This window comes from Brassica rapa, chromosome A01 (genome assembly GCF_000309985.2).
Source record: "Brassica rapa cultivar Chiifu-401-42 chromosome A01, CAAS_Brap_v3.01, whole genome shotgun sequence".
Taxonomy (NCBI): domain Eukaryota; kingdom Viridiplantae; phylum Streptophyta; class Magnoliopsida; order Brassicales; family Brassicaceae; genus Brassica; species Brassica rapa.
This window is the reverse complement of record NC_024795.2, coordinates 6,940,817-6,959,433: the sequence shown is the minus strand read 5'-3', so window position 1 is coordinate 6,959,433 and position 18,617 is coordinate 6,940,817. Positions and strand designations below refer to the sequence as shown.

Genomic DNA, 18,617 nt, shown 5'->3' with positions numbered 1-18,617 from the left:
ATGGAGTGGAATATGGAATATAATTGAAACAATTTTACTCTATTTTCACTTTTACTCTATTTTGGAGGAAAAAATAGAGTTATACATTGGAGATGCTCTAAAACATTATATAAATAAATAAATTTATTATATATAATCAGATATGCGTCTTCACACACTCCATTTTTACAAAGCATTTAAATATTAAAAACTCTCACCACAAAATAAAATAAAAGTAAATCACAATCAACTTCCCTGAACCAAATTTTCATTTAGTTATTTAAGCTGTGTAGAGTTTGGGATCAGACAACCTTGGAACAGGAATAGCCACAAGTGGACTCTTCAACTTAAGAACAAGCCCAAACTTCTCTTCAACCTCAAACTTCTGTCCTTTAGGAGCTTTCCAGTCAAAAGAGTGAAGAAGCGACGCAATGTTGAACAGAACAAGCCTCTCAGCCATGTTAATCGCCGCGCAAATCCTCCTCCCCGATCCAAAAGGTAAATACTTAAAGTCACCTCCATTGAAGTCAAGCGAGTTCTCCAAAAACCTCTCAGGTTTAAACTCGTTTGGTTCATCCCAATGCTTAGGATCTCTATGAATCGCCCAAACGTTGATGAATATCTTCGAGTCTTTAGGCACAGTGTACCCCGCAACCACAGAGGTCTCGCTGTTCCGATGAGGCACAAGAAGAGGAAGAGTAGGGTGAAGCCTAAGAGTCTCTTTCATAACAGCTTGTAGATAAGGAAGCTTTGGTAAATGCGACTCTTCAACGATGCTGTCTTTACCAACAACTTGATCTAGTTCTTGTCGGATTTTCTTGAAAACTTCTGGTCTACTAACGATCTCCGCCATTGCGAATTCCGATGCGTTAACCGATGTGTCCACGCCACCAAGAACCATGTCCATAAGCAGTGACTTTACGTGAGTCAACGAGAGAGGAGCTTTCTCATCGTCGTCTTTAACCCTAATCAAATATTGTAAAAAATCTTCTTCTTCCTCGCTTTTTTTCCCCACCATCTTGACATGACTCTCCATAACACGATCGAACAAAAGATCTAGCTTCTTCACGTGGACCTTCATCTTCTTAACAAGTCCTTGGAAGTCAAATCTCGCGAACATGGGGAAGAAGTCCGAGTAGTTCTGAATCCCTTCTATGTCGGAGATATCAGATATTAGGGTTTTGAGCTCGTTTCCTAAGCTCGTTCTCTCTTCTCCTTCAACGGTAGCTCCCCACATCATCCTCGTCACGACGTTGAAGATAGAGAGGAAGATCTGCTCTCCGAGGTTTACGGGAGACCCGTCGCGAGCCATTTCCGACATGTAAACAACGGTTTGTCGGGTTTCTTCGCGGCGAGTGGAGTAAGAAGCCTCGAGAGTCGGCGTGGTGAACATCTTCATGACGCAGAGCTTACGTAATCTTCTCCAGTGGGTGCCGTAAGGAGACCAGAGGATGTCTTCTCCACCGTAAGTGTTGATCTTCCCTACTTCGGGGAGGTCATGGTTCGCGAAGGTTATGTCGTGGGTTTTGAGAACCTCGCGAGCCATGTCTGGGGAAGAGACGACGATAGCGAGTTTGGAGCCGAGGTGGATTTTCATGAGAGGGCCGTGTTTTTGAGTTAGGGCTTGGAACTGTGTGTGGAGGATGTCGGAGTTTAGGAACGGGAGGTTTCCCACGATGGGAAGTGGCCATGGTCCCGGAGGCAACGGTGGGCCGTTCTTGGACTTAGCCTTTCCTTGAATCCAGAAGTAGCAGAAGATGGCGACGAGAGCAGCTACGGCGAGCATGATGGAGCTGTATGGATCCTCTGTGTTGAGGATCGTGGAGAGAGTGAAGCTAGACGAAGTCGCTTCCATTTTCTTCCTGACAAAGATCAATCTCTGTGTTTGAGAGACTTTGGTTACTGGAGGGTTTGGTGTTGTGTGGTGGTAGATAAGATGGGAGCATGGAGATTTATATTGTAGGCTCCGGGAGAATGATGTTATTATTTTATTATTAATATATTATAATATCAACTTGTAAGAAATTTCTTAGGCTCCTTCATATATTCGAAACTCAAAAGTGAAAGATTTGCGACGGCGTTGATATTAGTATAAGACCTTGCATGCATTAAAAAAAAAAGCATGCAGAAAAGTAACACTAAACCGATGTAACTTATTTACACAAATTAAATATTTTAGTAAAACCAGTTGAAATGTTATACAGTAGTTACTAATTTCATGAGTAAAAAATCTTTAAAATAGACGAAAAGATATTTTGCATTGTGAGAGGGTATAGGCATTTAATAATACTAAGAATAATAATAAATAAATAAATATTTTAATATTAATATTAATGAGAGAAGAGTTATAAACGCCAATCTTGACTCAGTCGCCCCCAGTGTTGAAGTCCCATTCAATAATTCAAAGAAGAATTTAATGGTGTACTAACACATCACTCCACTTGTGAATATTCCAAAACCTTATCAATTATCCATTAATTAATAATAGTAGTAATAGGTTGAATTTGCCTTTTTTATTGTGTGATTGCTGATTTTATTTTGTTTACCTTGGTTATTTTTTAAATGCGTTAAAAGGAAAATACAAGACTTTTCAACATTGTGAACTAATTTTATTATTTTGCCTTTTTAATGTCGGTTGTTGGTGTTACTTGTAAGACCGGCTAGCCCACAGGATCTAGCTCAATTTTATTCCAACATGAAAACTATATTAAGATCAAAACGGTAGAATAAATTCAGTAATTCTAAGTTCTCGTAATTAAAAATTAAATGATTAAAAGAAATGGTTTTCTATTGAAATTGTTCAAAAGTCAAAACACTCATTTTTTTTCAAGTTAACATTCAGTTTTTCAATTTAGCATTTGCATTTTACAAACCAATGAGCTAATCGTTTTTCTTGACAAAGTTAAATGTAGACGAATGAAAAATACACAGTAGACGTCAAAAACAAATGACAAATGCAAACAATAGAGCTCTATATTTGGGTCAAAGAAAAACAATGGAGCTCTATATTATATATTTTGTATATAAAATGAACCAAACTAATGGTTAAATTCCTACTACATTCAAAAATAAGGTCAACAAACGCGAGTTAACTTTAAATTGCGTCAACATTATTTTGAGACCAAAACACACAAACTTTCATGAATCCATACATTCTTAGCAGATCCCATAAGCTTCTTCTCTCCTCCTTTTAAAACTCTTTTATTTTCTTCTACTTTACCTAATAACCTACTCAATGTCTGACTAGACGTGCGCAATACGTGAAACTCCTAACGAAACCGCTACATTATAGTGTCATTGATGTTCTCAACATTTTAACCACACATGTTTCTCCAAATAACACGGCATTGGCTTCAGTTCAGCTAGCTCGAATTCTTTCTCATGCACATCTTTGGCTCTCTTTGTTAGTTCATCATCAACGTTCTTATTATGTTTCTTCACTTTCTCTAAAACGTTTCCGCTCTCTTTCATTACCAATTTATTCCTTCCAATTCTAATTTTGCCGCTTCTTGTTGTAGCATTGGGAAAAAAATTGGTGTCTGCATCTGAAAATTTGAAATCGGCTTTGCTATTTTATAATCATGCAACTGTTACTGGCAGTGCTGCCTTTTGGTGTTAGAAAAACTTGAGTTTGGTTTTCTTCGGTTGGTCAGCTTCGAATTGGTCTGAATAAAAACGTGTATGGGACTTAGTTTGGAATAATTGAAACTATCCTGGGCCTAAAATTTGAGAAATAATTTGGGCCTTGAAAATATTTGATCATCTCAATGCAAGACCCAACAAGAAGCCTAAATTATGTTTTTTGATTGAAAACATTTTCCTTTGTATGTTTTTTTTTTGAACGAATCCTTTGTATGTTTAAATATTTAAATCACTTAACTGAATTTGTACAAGAAAACATCGTTTTTATGTAAGGACTTTTATTACTGAAGGTTGAGGAATAGCATTCCAAAAGAGAACCAAACCCATATCATCTCCCAGATAAACCTAAGTTCACTTTCCAGATTGACCAACTGTATATTCAAGTAAGAGATGAGAGTGTCCATGACTCCCTCATAGAGGCCAATGTGTATTAAGTCGTAAAATCTATACTTCTTAATATGATTTAACAATATATAGCATAATAGCTAAATAGCAAATATATCATGTCTTCATTTTTTAAGGTTTCTACACACAAATTAGACTCTTTTAAAGGGTACGCAATGTGTCACTCACACTATGCAGTGAGAAGGATTTATTTGTTCAACACAAATCTTTTGATTTTCACCAACATGACGTTTTCTACAGAAAATGAACATGTATGTATACTTTATACATGTATACAGTAGGTGGGAGGGGACAAAAGTGGCTTGTTACAAACGTACAATAATAATGGCACCTCGTTTATTTATAGAGTTCCATACATTTATGTTGATATATATATGCATGCATAATATAGTGACGATGGCATTACTCATGAGTAACGTAAATGGTGACTTTAAAATGGGAATAAAGCAAGAAGATGATTTTAAACTTTGATTAATGGAACAAGCGATGATTAAGAGTCTTGAATTTTAATTAACTACTAGTAATAATTAGTACATGAGAGTTGTAGAAATAGAAGAAAGTGGTGGGGTTTAGGGCGGAAGTATCGATTACTAAGGTGTTGAACTGTCACTTTATTTGAGTTTAAAAAACTTGGATATTTTGGAGACCTTTTATGCTAATAATTAAGGGGACCTCACATAGTCCAGATCTTTATTTTTACAAGTCATTCTTAAACAACATAAAATTCTTGACAAACAAACTATTTCGTTACAATTCATTTATTTTTAACAAGAAAAATAGGATTCTTTTTGCCAAATAAATAGGATATTATTTGTCGGAATCAATCAGAAAAGACATTTTAAAACCGATTTGCAATAGAATTGTGGTCAGAAGTCGGCAGTGTCCTTCCGCTTATGTATATTTAGAGATACATTTTGTTTTTTTTTTTTGACAAAAGAGATGCATTTTTGTTGACGAGCAACCGTAAAATATTTTATTTGTTTTTCTGCCATTAGGGTTAGTCTTAATCACACGCAAACAAACACTTGGGACTTGTGTGTGTTACATTTTATCTGGGGACCATGATTAACAAAGAAGACATGAGGCACAAGTTGTACGATAGTTTGATAACCACTGCCTAATCTATTTTATTATTTTGATAAGATAGAAATTTAGTAAATATACGTACGTATTACTTACCGAAAAATGATTCAACCAACGAGATATATAAGAGTAGTGAATCTAGTGATTCACAGCCACAGGGCAATGCAACGGAGATTTTTGTACGTCAGAAGTGGGAACATATGTATTTGGCGTGGACAAATCGTAGTAAGAAAATTTATGTTTTGTAAAAAATCTAGTAAGAACATATGTATCTGGCGTGGACAAATCGTAGCACGAAACACAAGTCAGCGAAATCGGAATCAAGAAAAGAAAAGAGTGCCAAAGCATTAACTACTAGTTGATCATGTCATGGAAATTAACTTTGTCAATGTCGCGTAGAGCAGAAATAATGAAATATAACACACTTCTGATTAATTACCACGTGAACATATAGAGGTTCTATAAGAAATAATAATGTAAATTGCGGATTTCTTGTATCCCAATCCATCTGAATTAAAAGCCAAGAACCTTTCCTTAAAAACTAGTTTCAGGTTGAAATCAAATGAATAAGCGCTTCGGCATTGACTTCAATGGCCCAAATTAAGTTGTATATTTCTAAAACAAAGCACCTAGTTATAGATTCACACGTCTGGTAAACATTTGTGTAAATTGATACGATAAAGAATATTTTAGTTTAAATATTGAAACAAAGACTACTTTGTAACAATATCATGAACCCAAAATTGCAAGTCACTTACAAGTCGCAAGATCAGAACTGTCCAGAACCTAAATTGATGTAATGATTATACGTGTGCACCTACGTGTCAGATACATATTCGTTTATGTTTGTGTTACCGTATCGACGACGAGATATATTCGTGTGCACCTACGTGTCAGATACATATTCGTTTATGTTTGTGTACCGTATCGACGACGAGATATATTCGTTCTAGTAAAAAGGTTAGTTTGTTGATTTGGAGTGTTATTCATTCTTTGCAATATATTGTTTATTTATTTTGTTTATTTGTATGTGGATTATCTAAATAGCTATGAAATCGTACGTGGGAGTATAAAACATACGAACCTATGCATGTGGATTAAAATTAGTATAAAACATACGAACCTATGCATGTGGATTAAAATTAGCTATGAAATCGTGGGACTATAAAACATTAACATACGAACTTATGTATTTATTTGATATAGAAACAAGCATTTGGGTAAAAAGCATATGAGTCGCACGTGTGATTGCGTACGTTGGCACGCACCCTATCCTTTCACATTAGTTCCAAAGTCATTTTCACCAACCAAATGCAACATCCCCAACACTCCTTTCTTTGAGCCTATTTGCGACAGATTTGACAAAGTAAGACAAAATATACTTCTTAACCTTAATCATTATATACTAGATTAAACTTATTTATATAACCAGCTTTAAGTTTTTAGCTAATTAACTCCTAATTGATCAATAAAATATATGAAAATGAACCATTCAATATAAAACCTAAAGAAATCACTGTATGTGTGTATAATACATCATTGCAATAGATATTCATATAGATGAAGTAAGATACAAAAAATCTTCTTCAAAACTGTTGTAGTTTCCCCATCATGACATCTGTATATACATATGTTATCTGTACCTTAAAGTATATACATGTTTATGAACGAGCAATGCATAATTCTGATTTTGAGCATGTATATTATTTTGCTATTGCTGTGATTAATTATAATCTAGTGAAAAAGGTATATAATACAATAAGTTACAATAATTTCTGTATCTTTAATATATTCCCACAAAATAGTTAACTGTATTTTCTGATCTGATTTGTTAAGAATCAGCCGCTAACTAAACAAGAGCTATATATATATATGCTATATTATGAAACACGTTAAATACTAAGACAGTAAAACTATGCTTCTCTTTAGTTAATGAATATTAAAGTTTGTCGCTAGAATCTGTAGCTAGAGAGTTAAAATTTATTTTTATTTTTCATTTTTAACAAGCATTTTTTCTTGTTTTATTAAAGCTATATGTTTTTTTAATAATTTAAAAAGCTATATCTTATGTAATGTTTAAACCACTAAGAGCATGCGTAGTGGTGTTCCAAAGCACTAGTTTCTAGCTACATCTATACTATTAAAACATAATCCATATTAGGATTCTGCCATTAATTTTTAATTTATTTACAATGTGAATTTAGCATTTTTTTTATTAATTTCGTCCATTAAATAAGGAAACAAATCTTTTGAAAATAATTTTGTTTACATATACAAGTTTATTAAATAATGGCACAAGAAATTAAAATACTTCGTAAACATAAAGGTAAATTAAGAAAAAGAGACCATAATAGTGTTTTGGTATGTTAGTAAAAAAAATAGAGATAAAAATTTATTCTGATAACTTATTTAAAAAAAAAATATTTTATTTTTATATTATAGATTTTTTCATCTAGAATCAGATTCACTAACACGAATAAAAAAAATTCATCAATAGGTTATGGATTATATCATCTTAGTTTGATTATTAAATAAATCAAGACCAATGCAAAACAAAAAAAAAATAAACAAATAGTTTTTTTACTAATCAAAATTTACTTCTGCAATTTGAACGTGTGTGTCTACAACACAGTGAACATCTCTTTAAATCCAATATCTTGGCTCCATCTATAAACAATTTACAATTATAATTTATTTTCTTTTAAACATATACAATCATCTTAATTATAGACTTTTTATCAAAAATATCATCGTAATTATAAATGTAACTAGATTACAAATGTTTTAAACATACATATATCTTTCAGTGAAAAATGTATCTTTTCGATAGAATTTTTAAAATTAAATAAATCTCGCGCTTTTAAAGTGCGGATCAAAATCAAGTTTATTAATTAAAAAAGAAATAATAGAAGACAAACAAGAAAGAGAAAACAAAAAACAAAAGAAACGTACCTGTGAGAAGGGACTCTCCCTTGTATTTTGAGGTACTATTCTACAGGTGGCACACTACAGAATTTTGCTCATCAAATTTTAATTACATAACTAGATTTTGACCCGCCCTTTCAAGGGCGGGTATATTTTTGGAGCGGGTATAGGAGCGGGTATATTTTTGTTTTAAACTTTTTTTGAATGATTTAATTTTATATTTATGTTTATTAATCATATTTATGTCTAATGTTAATTTACTTTAGTATAATTTTTAGTAATTATATTAAATATGTCAAGTTGCATAAATATACATATCATATGTATTTCAGAAATTATTTTTAAACTTTATTCATAAAAATTACAACATATTATATTTTCTTAATAGTTATCTAACATAGTTAGTCAAGAATATTTGTATTAAAAAAATCCGATTCGTAATCGACCCAAAAATCAAACTCTAATACTCTATTAGACATGACTTATATATTTGAATGGTTCTTAAAATGTTATATCCAAAAACCAATATCAAACCCAACCCGCACCGAAAACCGAACAATGTTTTTTGAAAAATGTTTGAAAATTTATATTTTTAATATATTCTGTTAAATATATATATGTAAACGGGTTAATATGGTCTTCAATAACTTTAAGTAAAATCACATTTAATAAATATTTTTAATCGAATAACCTATTTAAAACCCGTTAAACTAATTGAGTTTATATGAATATTTATTTGTATTAAAATTCCACTTAAATCCTGTTAAACCCTATTTTTAACTTCACGTGCTTTGCTAATTGATAAATTTAATGTATGTGTAAAATATTTAAAATTTGAAAAAATTAATGTCTAGTTGAATAAATCATAATTTCTTGGGCTGAGATGTAAGTTATGTTTTTGTAGTGTGATAATAATTTCTGAAAAAAATATATCAAAGTTTATTATAATTATGAGGAATAATTATCATATCATTATAGAAAGAGATGTCAATAATGTAACTGTATACATAATTATATAAAATAACGTGTTATATTAATCAAATAAAAGGTTAAAATTCTAAAAATAATTTTTATTTGAACACCCAATAACAAAAAACATAACAAAAATATATGGCTACAAAATTGTATTTTTAATGTCGAGCATTAATTTTAACCTTTATAAACGTTTATATTTTTATGGTACATGACCAATTGTCTAAGGGGTTTTTTTTGGTATTACACATGTATTGCTATATATAAGGGTTTATTTTTTTTAAAACACCAAATAATGAAAAAAATACAAAAATATAGTTTTAAATTTTTTTGTTGCCATATACGTTGTCATTTAAAATATGAAATATGACTTAAAGTGGTTATCCCTTTAAAATAGGACTTAAAGTGGTTATCCCTTTAAAATAGGACATTAAAACATATTCATTTACATGCAGTTATATAACATTATGCAGTTAAGTTTTAGATACAGTTATATTTTAAGTTGGACTCAACTATTATCAACTGGGCATGTTCCTAATTTAATAGTATTGATTACTTTATCAGCAAATAATAATATATTTATCTATAGAGACTATTGTAAAGAAACTTACCACTAGAGCATCTCCAACTCACGTCTATTTCTATTTCTATTTCTATAATAGCATTTACATGCAAAATCACTCCAACTCATCTTTATTTATACCTCTAAAATAGAGATTGCTATTTTTTTCTCTATTTATAGAGAAAGAAATAACATTCCTCTATATTTTGCTATATATGTAGATATCTATATTTTAAAAAAATACATTGGAGTAAAATTTATCTCTATTATAAAGTTCCTCTATTTTAGAGGTAAAAATAGAAGAATACATTGGAGATGGTCTAATGATGCTCTAATATATCTTATAAAAAATTTATAGTATATATATATATATATTATATATATATATATATATGAAATCGTTTGACAAAATTGATAAATATATGTATATATTAACATATATAAATGCGTGTGTATATTTATTTCATTTAATAATAATGTTGGGGGAAAGGTGTGATCAGAAGGTTATATATATATATATATATAGGTGGGTAAGCTTTGGTAAGCTTATGAGTTATGACATAACTTGCAAGCTGTTGAGATTTCAATCCTCAATAGCTTTCATTTTCGCGTCTCTCTTCCCTCCCTCTGCTCTGTTATAATCAATCCCTTCGAACATATATAAAAATCAAACATATTATACGCAATAACATTAACAAAAAGAAAGTAATATACGCAGTAATATTTAATGGGGAGGCAGCCATGCTGTGACAAGCTGGTGGTGAAGAAAGGGCCGTGGACGGCGGAGGAAGACAAGAAGCTCATAAACTTCATACTCACCAACGGCCATTGTTGCTGGCGTGCTTTGCCGAAGCTGGCTGGTCTCCGCCGCTGTGGGAAAAGCTGCCGCCTCCGGTGGACCAATTACCTCCGGCCTGACTTGAAAAGAGGCCTTCTCTCTCACGACGAGGAACAACTTGTCATCGATCTTCATGCTCATCTCGGCAACAAGTAAGCTTTGATAACTAATCATATGTTAATTCCACATAATTTTTCGATTCTCAATCTTTTGTATCTTACATTGAAGCTTAAAACTTCTCAAAATATGTTTATTGTTTTACGTTAACTAAAACTAAAGACTTAAGGTAATTAAAAATTTGTGGTTTGGATCGTGTATAGTAATGAAAATATGTTGTGTCAATTGTGGATTGTGTATATTGTGCCAAAACATAAATTAGATAGTTCCAAAGAAGATTCAAAATAGTAGATTTTAAATAAAAAACTTTGAATAGTAGAATATGTAGACGAACTAATTCGTTTTACATGTATTTTTCCTTGATATAAACTTCAAGACAAAGTAATGTCTTTCTCTTCAGATAGTGTTAACTTACTTTTTTCAATTTCCTTGTTTTAATATTCCAAGTACATCTGCACCAACACTTCGTAAAATATTATATAAGATTCTTGTGATCAAAGTTACAAAAAAAAAGATTCTTGTGATTAATAATTTCTTAAATCATTGGTTTACTATAGGTGGTCTAAGATAGCTTCAAGGTTACCCGGAAGAACTGATAACGAAATAAAAAACCATTGGAATACTCACATCAAGAAAAAACTTGTTAAGATGGGAATCGACCCTATGACACATCAACCTCTAAACCAAGAACCGAATAACACCTATAATCCCCAAAACCTTTCCTCGACTTCAGATGATATCTCAATGAAACCAAGGAGCGGCAGTACCAAAGAGACAAATGGCACGCTTACGGAAGACGAAAGCAGCAGCACGGTTACTGGTCAAAACAATTCCACGGATAGTGAAAATCATCTACTTAGTAACATATATAATGATGAAGAATTGTTTAGTCATTTATGGTCCGATGAAACTACTACCGCTGAAGCTTCGTGGAGTGATAGTAACGATGGCTTTGGTGGAACATTATATCATCATGACAACAATATGTCGGGCGCAGGAGCAGATTTTCCGATATGGTCACCGGAAGGAATCAACGGCAATGATTGGACGTTTCTGGATTATTGCCAAGACTTTGGTGTACATGATTTTGGGTTTTGACTCTCTCCTCACCACATGACATAATGGAAACTCTACGGAGATGAGTCACAACACACACGCATTAATTAGTGTCATGTTTTATGCATACGTGGCATATATACATGTACATACATGCATGCAAATATAAACTCAGCAAGGGTGCACCATGTTTTCCAAGTATTACGCATTAGTCTAGGGGTCTATAGTATATGTGGGGATACGTCCAAGTCAAGAAAAGATAATTAAGTTCAAGTCAGTTAGGTTTTGTATAGTTAATTACTTAATTATTCACATGTTCCCATCCAAAATCCAAAGAAAGTCGTATGAAAATAATGTGAATGTATATTTTCGCTATTATAGGGTCCAAGTTTAGGTTAGAATAAAACTGAGAGTTTGAGACACTATATATGTCCTCTCCCGGACTCGCGCATGTGTTGTATTTTTTTTGTCTTCTCTTTATTGTATAGATTTGTATGCATGAATAATCTTAAGATAAATATTAGTATACAAATTAATAAACGTTAAACCTTATGCATCATTTTGCGTGTTAACCTCGACGAACAAGACAATGATCAATCCCCTATATATTATTTGAGAAGCATTACAACATTTTTTTGTAGCCACGTGGCATCACTATAATGATTCTTAGAATCCTTAGAGAAATATGTTGGTCCATTTAAATATATAATAAGCTTTTTATTAAACCACAATAAATACATTATTAATGTGATTCATTATTTCCTTAAATAAGATTACGGAATTGCCTAATGTGGCTAAAGTATATATGACAATTAATGTTTTGAATAATAAAGATTTGATAAAAATAAGTGTGTATTATAATTATATTTGTTTAATTTTAAGCTATTAAAATAAATTAAACAATCATAGTAACCATATAATAAAAATTAAAAAAAATATTTATATATTATATTTTGAATTTTTAAAAACGAGTATAAATTACTAAAACTGTTAAAAGTTTTACATTCAAATTTTGTGATCTATGATTTAAAACTTTTGTTATGACATGATACAAATAACTGAAAAATAATATAAGTTGAAAGTCTCATTTAATAAGTATCAAAAATAAAATATATATAAATATATGTATCATTTTAAATTAAACTATATGCCATATAAAAATACATAAATATCGTAATTTTGAACTTTACTTTGAATATTTTTTTGATAAAAATTTTGAAAAAATATTGACAACTTAATTTTTAAAATATTATAAATTACTTAAACCATTATTCCTAAAGTGAAAATTTTGTTATCACTAATTTAGATTTTTTGCTATAACAGATAAAAAATGATAAAAAAAAATATGAGCAAAAAACATCATCTAATAAATATTAATATTAACATATACCATATATATGTTACTATCATTTAAATTTAATTATTTATCATATCAAATAAAAAAAAATATTTTTTCGATTTATTAAATTTATTTATATATTCGCACCAATTTAATTATATAAATAGTAGATAATGACCTTTTTAATTATTCAATATATATTTATATTTAAAATATGTTATAAACATATAATAAATAAAATAATTTATATATATAATGTTCATTCCGCGCAAGGCGCGGGTCTTAACCTAGTAACTAAATTATTTTTGCAGAGGTGCGACGATGACAGACTTCTAGGAAGCAAAGTGAGAGGAGGACTACGCTTTTGACATTTTTCATTTCAAGTCTATCAATTCTACTTATACTATCCAATAGAACCTATTGTTATAAGCTTATCTACTTCAATGCAACTTAGCAAGTCTAGCATTCTAAACATATAAGCAATCACGACATATCTATTTATTTAATGGACTTTTGTGAATGTCCTCATAACGTTACTAACCTAAATAAAAGCCCACTAACAGCCTCCCGGTCGGATTTGTTAACCTGAATTTCATATTCTGCGCCCCCGCTTTTCCTGTAACAAATAAAATGAAAGCTAAAATAGTTAATTAAAAATGTCAAACTTTGCGGCCACGCACTAAATTTGATATATATTTTTCCTTCCATAAAATTGTGAGATTCTTAACGTTAGCCTGTATATGTTATATTATATAGTAGGGGTGGGCACTTTACCCGAAATCCGAAGTGGCACCCGAACCCGATCCAAAAAACCCGAACTGAAATCCGAACCGAAATAGCAAAATATCCGAACGGGTATTAAATTAGGAGAGATTGGATATCCGAACCCGAACGGGTAATATCCGAACCCGAATGGATATCCGAAGATAACCGAACATATGTATAATTAACCTTATATTTTTAATTTACATCTTTCATTTTATATAAAATATTTATATTGATACTACACATATTTTAAATTCATATGATATACATACAATTACGTAGAAGATGATTTGCTATGCACTTAAAATACATGTCAAACTTTTTATTTCAACAATTAACAAAAAATTACATCCAAAATTTAAAAACAATAACCAAATTAATGTCTTTTTAGTTTGAAAATGTTATGTCCAAATCTATTAACCATTCAATCTATTAAAAATACAAAAAATAGTTAAGTGAAAGTTATATATTTAAATACAAGAAATTTGAAAAATGAAAATTTTAATTTTTTTTTTTCAAAATCTAAATATCCGAACCCGATCCGAAATAACCGAAACCGAACTAAAAATACCCGAACCCGACCCGAAGTACAGAAATACCCGAACGGGTTCTACACCTCTATACCGAAATACCCGAAAATCCGAAATACCCGATCCGAACCCGAACGGGTATCCGAACGCCCACCCCTATTATATAGGATCGTAAGTTATATATGTTTCTGATGAGAAGAAAGTAAAGAATATATATATAGTTTCTTGAAACTAAACAACCTCCATAACTATATAGTTAGTAATTAAAGGACATATATTCATCGTATTTTTAATAAATCAGACGAACAGAAGAATGGTATGTATATATATACAATATTTATGATTATGCTAACATACCCATATTTGGTTCACTGAAATATTTTATCGCAATGAACCTAACAGTATATAAAGCAAAGTACATTTTACATAAACTTCTCCATCATAGACCATAGAATAGACTAGAAACTTACTTTGTTTTTTCTCGATGGCAGAGTATTTTTTCCTTTCTCAGTTGCAGCCATTGACACCTACACATGCCATACGTGTTAAGGTCGTCAGCAAATGGAATACCATGAGAGGAGGAATACCCCAGCATTGTGTAATGGTATTAGGAGATGAGAAAGTAAGCTATCCTTTTCAAATATTATTAGATCTAATATAAAAATATAATTAAAACTTATTGTTTATAAATATCTGCAGGGATTTACAATGGAAGCAACTTTGCCGGATGATGTTTATCTTCCTAAAGGAATCTATCTTGAAGAAGGTGATTGGTTTGAGATATATAATTTCAAATTAAGGCCTTCTTTTGCGTTGATAAGAACAACAAGGAGCAAATACAATATTAAGTTCACAGACACAACAGTTCTTACAAAGATTGAACCCATCATTGCTTCAAATTTTCTTTGCCTTGCCAACTTCAGTTCTGTACTCAAAGGTCTATTGCATCCAATGTATTCTATTGGTAAGTTAGTATATATTTTCATTTATATTATGATAGATTATGTGTAAGTGTCTTCTAACATGGTCGACCTAACAATTTTAATATACTTTCCATTATGTTTATAGACCTTTGTGGAGCTATAGTTGCTGTGGGGGAGTTGCAACAAATTGGAGATCTAGGACCTGGCGAGATTTATTCTTATCAGACGACCAGGATGGAGTTTTATTTGGTTAACATAGGGTTTGAACTTCTGACTTATACCATGATTTTAATTTCTAAATAGATCTATGCTTTTCATATACATCAAGTTGCTAACAATATGGTAGTTACAGCTTGAAGCACATCAAGTGTGTTGCCTATGGAAAGGAAGCCGTGACTTTGAACAATTACTACCGTACCTCAACTGCTAAAGTCGATCTGTGTGTTTTGAGGTCATGGAGTATCGTGTGGGGAGAAGGTTAGCAATATGATTTTCTAGATTATAATCTCTAAATTATTTCTTTAGTATGGTAACATTTTATGTTTCTTAAATAGGTGGCTTCAACTATGTAACTAACCTAGAAGGTGGTTCTCAAATCTTATTTGATCATGACATGGCAGAAATTCAAAACTTCAAATCAAAGTAAGTACACTATATGGACATATTTTGCATATGTATTTGGTGGTTGGCGGAAAACTATGAAGAGGTTACACTAATTTCTATCCACTTATGTTTGTTTGGTCACAGGATTCCTACCACAGAATTATGAATTCAGACATGGAGAGTTGATCAAACTTGAATGCTTTTTTTCTTTTAATTCATACCCTATTTACATTTTATATCTATGTTTTGTGTTTCAGAATCTTGCTATAGAACAATTTATTTTAAGTTTTATAATTATGCATCTTAATAAAATTATTGAGCTTTTTAGTTATAATCGTTTATATATTATTTTTCGATCAAAGTTTTCTATTGTTTTAAATATAATTAGACGATACCTGGGAAAAGAGTTTTCGAGTTGAAACATACTAGAGCAAATGAATAGAATCTTGCTGGCAATCTGGGCTCGAAGATGCTTATTGACGCCGACTCGCCGATGGTCACACACAGTAGATCAAATGACTACGCTGCCGACCCGGAAATCATCACGCCCTCTGCGACTTCTCACCTTCCTTGCTTGGCAATCTACAACCTACTGGATCTGGAATGAGATAAACGCCCGATTGCACTCGAACACCTTCTGATCAATTGAAACTCTCTTGCGCTTCATTGATCTCCAAATCTGGAGCAAAACTCAAAGCTTCAGAGAATCAAATCCTCGACTCTCTTCCGCCATGTTGCAGTCATAGATCTGTCTTTGTTGAATGTTTCCATCACTTCTTCGTTATGATCGCTGGTCAATTTCTCCATGTCTCGAAAATTGCTTCTTTTTTTTAACACTATGTCTCGATAATTCTAAAAGTCGTTCTTTTGCTTCTATTCAAATGGGTTGTGGGCTTGGGGGCGTGGGTTTGGGGGCCTAGAAAGTTCTTTAATTGCATAGCTACAATAAAGCTGAAAGGCTTTAAACATTTTATATCATTTTGTTCTTAATTCTAAATCGAATTTTCAAAAAAAAAAAAAGGAGGTTGCAATCTATTGGGCCAATAATTTGTTTTTTTTTTTAATTGGTATGCTCTAATAATTTCTTCTTCATTTCAAGAGCCCATCATTTCTTATTTCCGCAACTTCTGGTCCATATCGTTTAATAGTGATCAGTTTGCACGAGTTTATAATTATTTTCATCTTAACAATGTACACTTTGTTTATGATTCAACGTTATGAAAAAATATTATAATTAAACATCATATATTAAACATGTTTTTTTTAACATTAAGGTTTCACTAATTTGCATAGAAAGTAACAAACATAGATAAAAACAATGTCTGAACAATTTATCACCATAGCTCAAACTATGCAAATATTATATGTTATTCATGTATTCTTCACACTATACACATAATTTTTAACTAAATAGAATTATTTACCACACATTCTCACCCCGCGCAAGGCGCGGGTCTCTACATAGTAAACTATTATTATAACCTCGACGAATAAGACGAGATGATGTAAGATTCGCCATCAACGTTTGAACCTTTTAGCTTAGAATGGCCGTGGCTCTTATTTTGGTATATTTCATCTTTGACCATATATATTTGGTCTTTCCATTTTTTCTTTTTTTTTGATCTTCAAAAATGATATGATTCTAATCAAATTAAGTTGAGTATGTGGAGGAATTTCTCAATGTACATCAACATCACAATCCTCCCTGAGCTGAATCAGTTGTCACACCGGTAAGAGCCATTGAATTAAGCATCTTAGCCGTATCACAGTTTGGACTTTCATATCGTTTTCAAAATGTGTTCAGTAAGTAACATAACTGCAAAATAATTTTAGGGAATAGGTTTTTCTTAACCTTCAAAACAAGTTCAGTAGTGCAAATAATTAATGGTTAAATAACTTTACGACATGTTTTTTTCACCAACCTCATAATCCCTTAAAATTGAAATGTATGTACTTACTTATCTACCAGTTGCTATTAAACTACAAGTGGTCAGATTCTTAATGATTCAAATAAGTCAAACGTTAAATTAAGTGTGTGTCGGTTTAACTTTAAAGTTGTTTTTAAGACTTTCAGGTCAAATCATTTGAAATGAGATGATACGACGACAAAGTTAAATGGGAACGTAAAACCGTCAACACTAAGACCATGATTATCCCTGTTTCTTAACTGGGTTTTTAAAGAAAATAGCTCATTTAATTAAATCTAAACTAAATATAATGCATCTTACCGATCCTTAAGTTAGGACTTTTGTGACCGATTTTAAAGTAGGTTTTAGAAACACGTGTCAGCAAAGCATCCATTCTTTTTTTTTTCTCTGGTCTTCTCCTTCTCGTCTGGTCTCGTCTTCTCCGCCTTGTCGTCGATGAAGCAATCAACGATGACAGCTCCGTCGTTTCTCTCCACCCTACCACCATGGAGAAGCTCCAGCTCTAGCTCGATTGTTTCAAAAGAACTCAAGAGACGAAGAAACAAACGAAGACGACGAGCTCCTTCAAGCTTGAATCAACTTAATCTCCATCACACTCTGCTCTATAATGGAGCAATCCGATCAAGATTCGGGTTCTAACCGTAACAATTCGGCGCGCCAATCAGATTTCTCCGTCCCGGCGGTGGTTGTGGAGGCGAAGATGTAATCTTCTATTGGAAGGGAGATGAAACAGTCGCATTACGTTCTCGGTTCTCAAGATCGGAGAGAAGAAGACTTGCCTTCTCATCCTCATACGCCGCCGTCAGGTTCCGAGAAGCAGCCATCAACGACGCAAGACGTCACGCCGCCACAGACACTTCCGGTTCATCGGTTTGTCACGAAATTGGTTTAGGATAAACAGAGTTGAGAGAGAAGAGACCTGAGCATCACCATCACTACAAAGCTGGTTC

At 32.0% G+C, this 18,617-nt stretch overlaps 3 protein-coding genes across 3 annotated transcripts; 2 read left to right on the top strand and 1 right to left on the bottom strand.

The window, feature by feature from the left end:
* Positions 1-105: 105 nt before the first annotated feature.
* LOC103860234 (flavonoid 3'-monooxygenase CYP75B137) lies at positions 106-1,958 on the bottom strand. The gene has a single exon (XM_009137823.3). The coding sequence runs from the start codon at positions 1,832-1,834 to the stop codon at positions 260-262; it is 1,575 nt and encodes a 524-aa protein (XP_009136071.2). The 5' UTR covers positions 1,835-1,958; the 3' UTR covers positions 106-259.
* A 7,998-nt stretch (positions 1,959-9,956) lies between these two features.
* LOC103860220 (protein ODORANT1) lies at positions 9,957-12,138 on the top strand. The gene is made up of 2 exons (XM_009137813.3): positions 9,957-10,558; positions 11,081-12,138. Exons 1-2 carry the CDS (start codon positions 10,296-10,298, stop codon positions 11,619-11,621), a joined length of 804 nt encoding a protein of 267 aa, XP_009136061.2. The 5' UTR covers positions 9,957-10,295; the 3' UTR covers positions 11,622-12,138.
* Positions 12,139-14,159: 2,021 nt separating this feature from the next.
* Positions 14,160-17,977, top strand: LOC103860229. Its single transcript, XM_033280365.1, has 5 exons — positions 14,160-15,177; positions 15,282-15,396; positions 15,489-15,613; positions 15,691-15,778; positions 15,884-17,977. The coding sequence occupies exons 1-5, from the start codon at positions 14,922-14,924 to the stop codon at positions 15,903-15,905; spliced, it is 606 nt and encodes a 201-aa protein (XP_033136256.1). The 5' UTR covers positions 14,160-14,921; the 3' UTR covers positions 15,906-17,977.
* Positions 17,978-18,617: the final 640 nt, after the last annotated feature.

Excerpts from the sequence above, each read along its gene's own strand:
- LOC103860220 (XM_009137813.3), top strand. The coding sequence starts at position 10,296 with ATGGGGAGGCAGCCATGCTGTGACAAGCTGGTGGTGAAGAAAGGGCCG. Across the intron at positions 10,559-11,080 it reads CATGCTCATCTCGGCAACAA|GTGGTCTAAGATAGCTTCAA; the intron begins GTAAGCTTTGAT and ends GGTTTACTATAG.
- LOC103860229 (XM_033280365.1), top strand. The coding sequence starts at position 14,922 with ATGGAAGCAACTTTGCCGGATGATGTTTATCTTCCTAAAGGAATCTAT. Across the intron at positions 15,178-15,281 it reads GCATCCAATGTATTCTATTG|ACCTTTGTGGAGCTATAGTT; the intron begins GTAAGTTAGTAT and ends TTATGTTTATAG. Across the intron at positions 15,779-15,883 it reads ATTCAAAACTTCAAATCAAA|GATTCCTACCACAGAATTAT; the intron begins GTAAGTACACTA and ends GTTTGGTCACAG.
- LOC103860234 (XM_009137823.3), bottom strand. The coding sequence starts at position 1,834 with ATGGAAGCGACTTCGTCTAGCTTCACTCTCTCCACGATCCTCAACACA.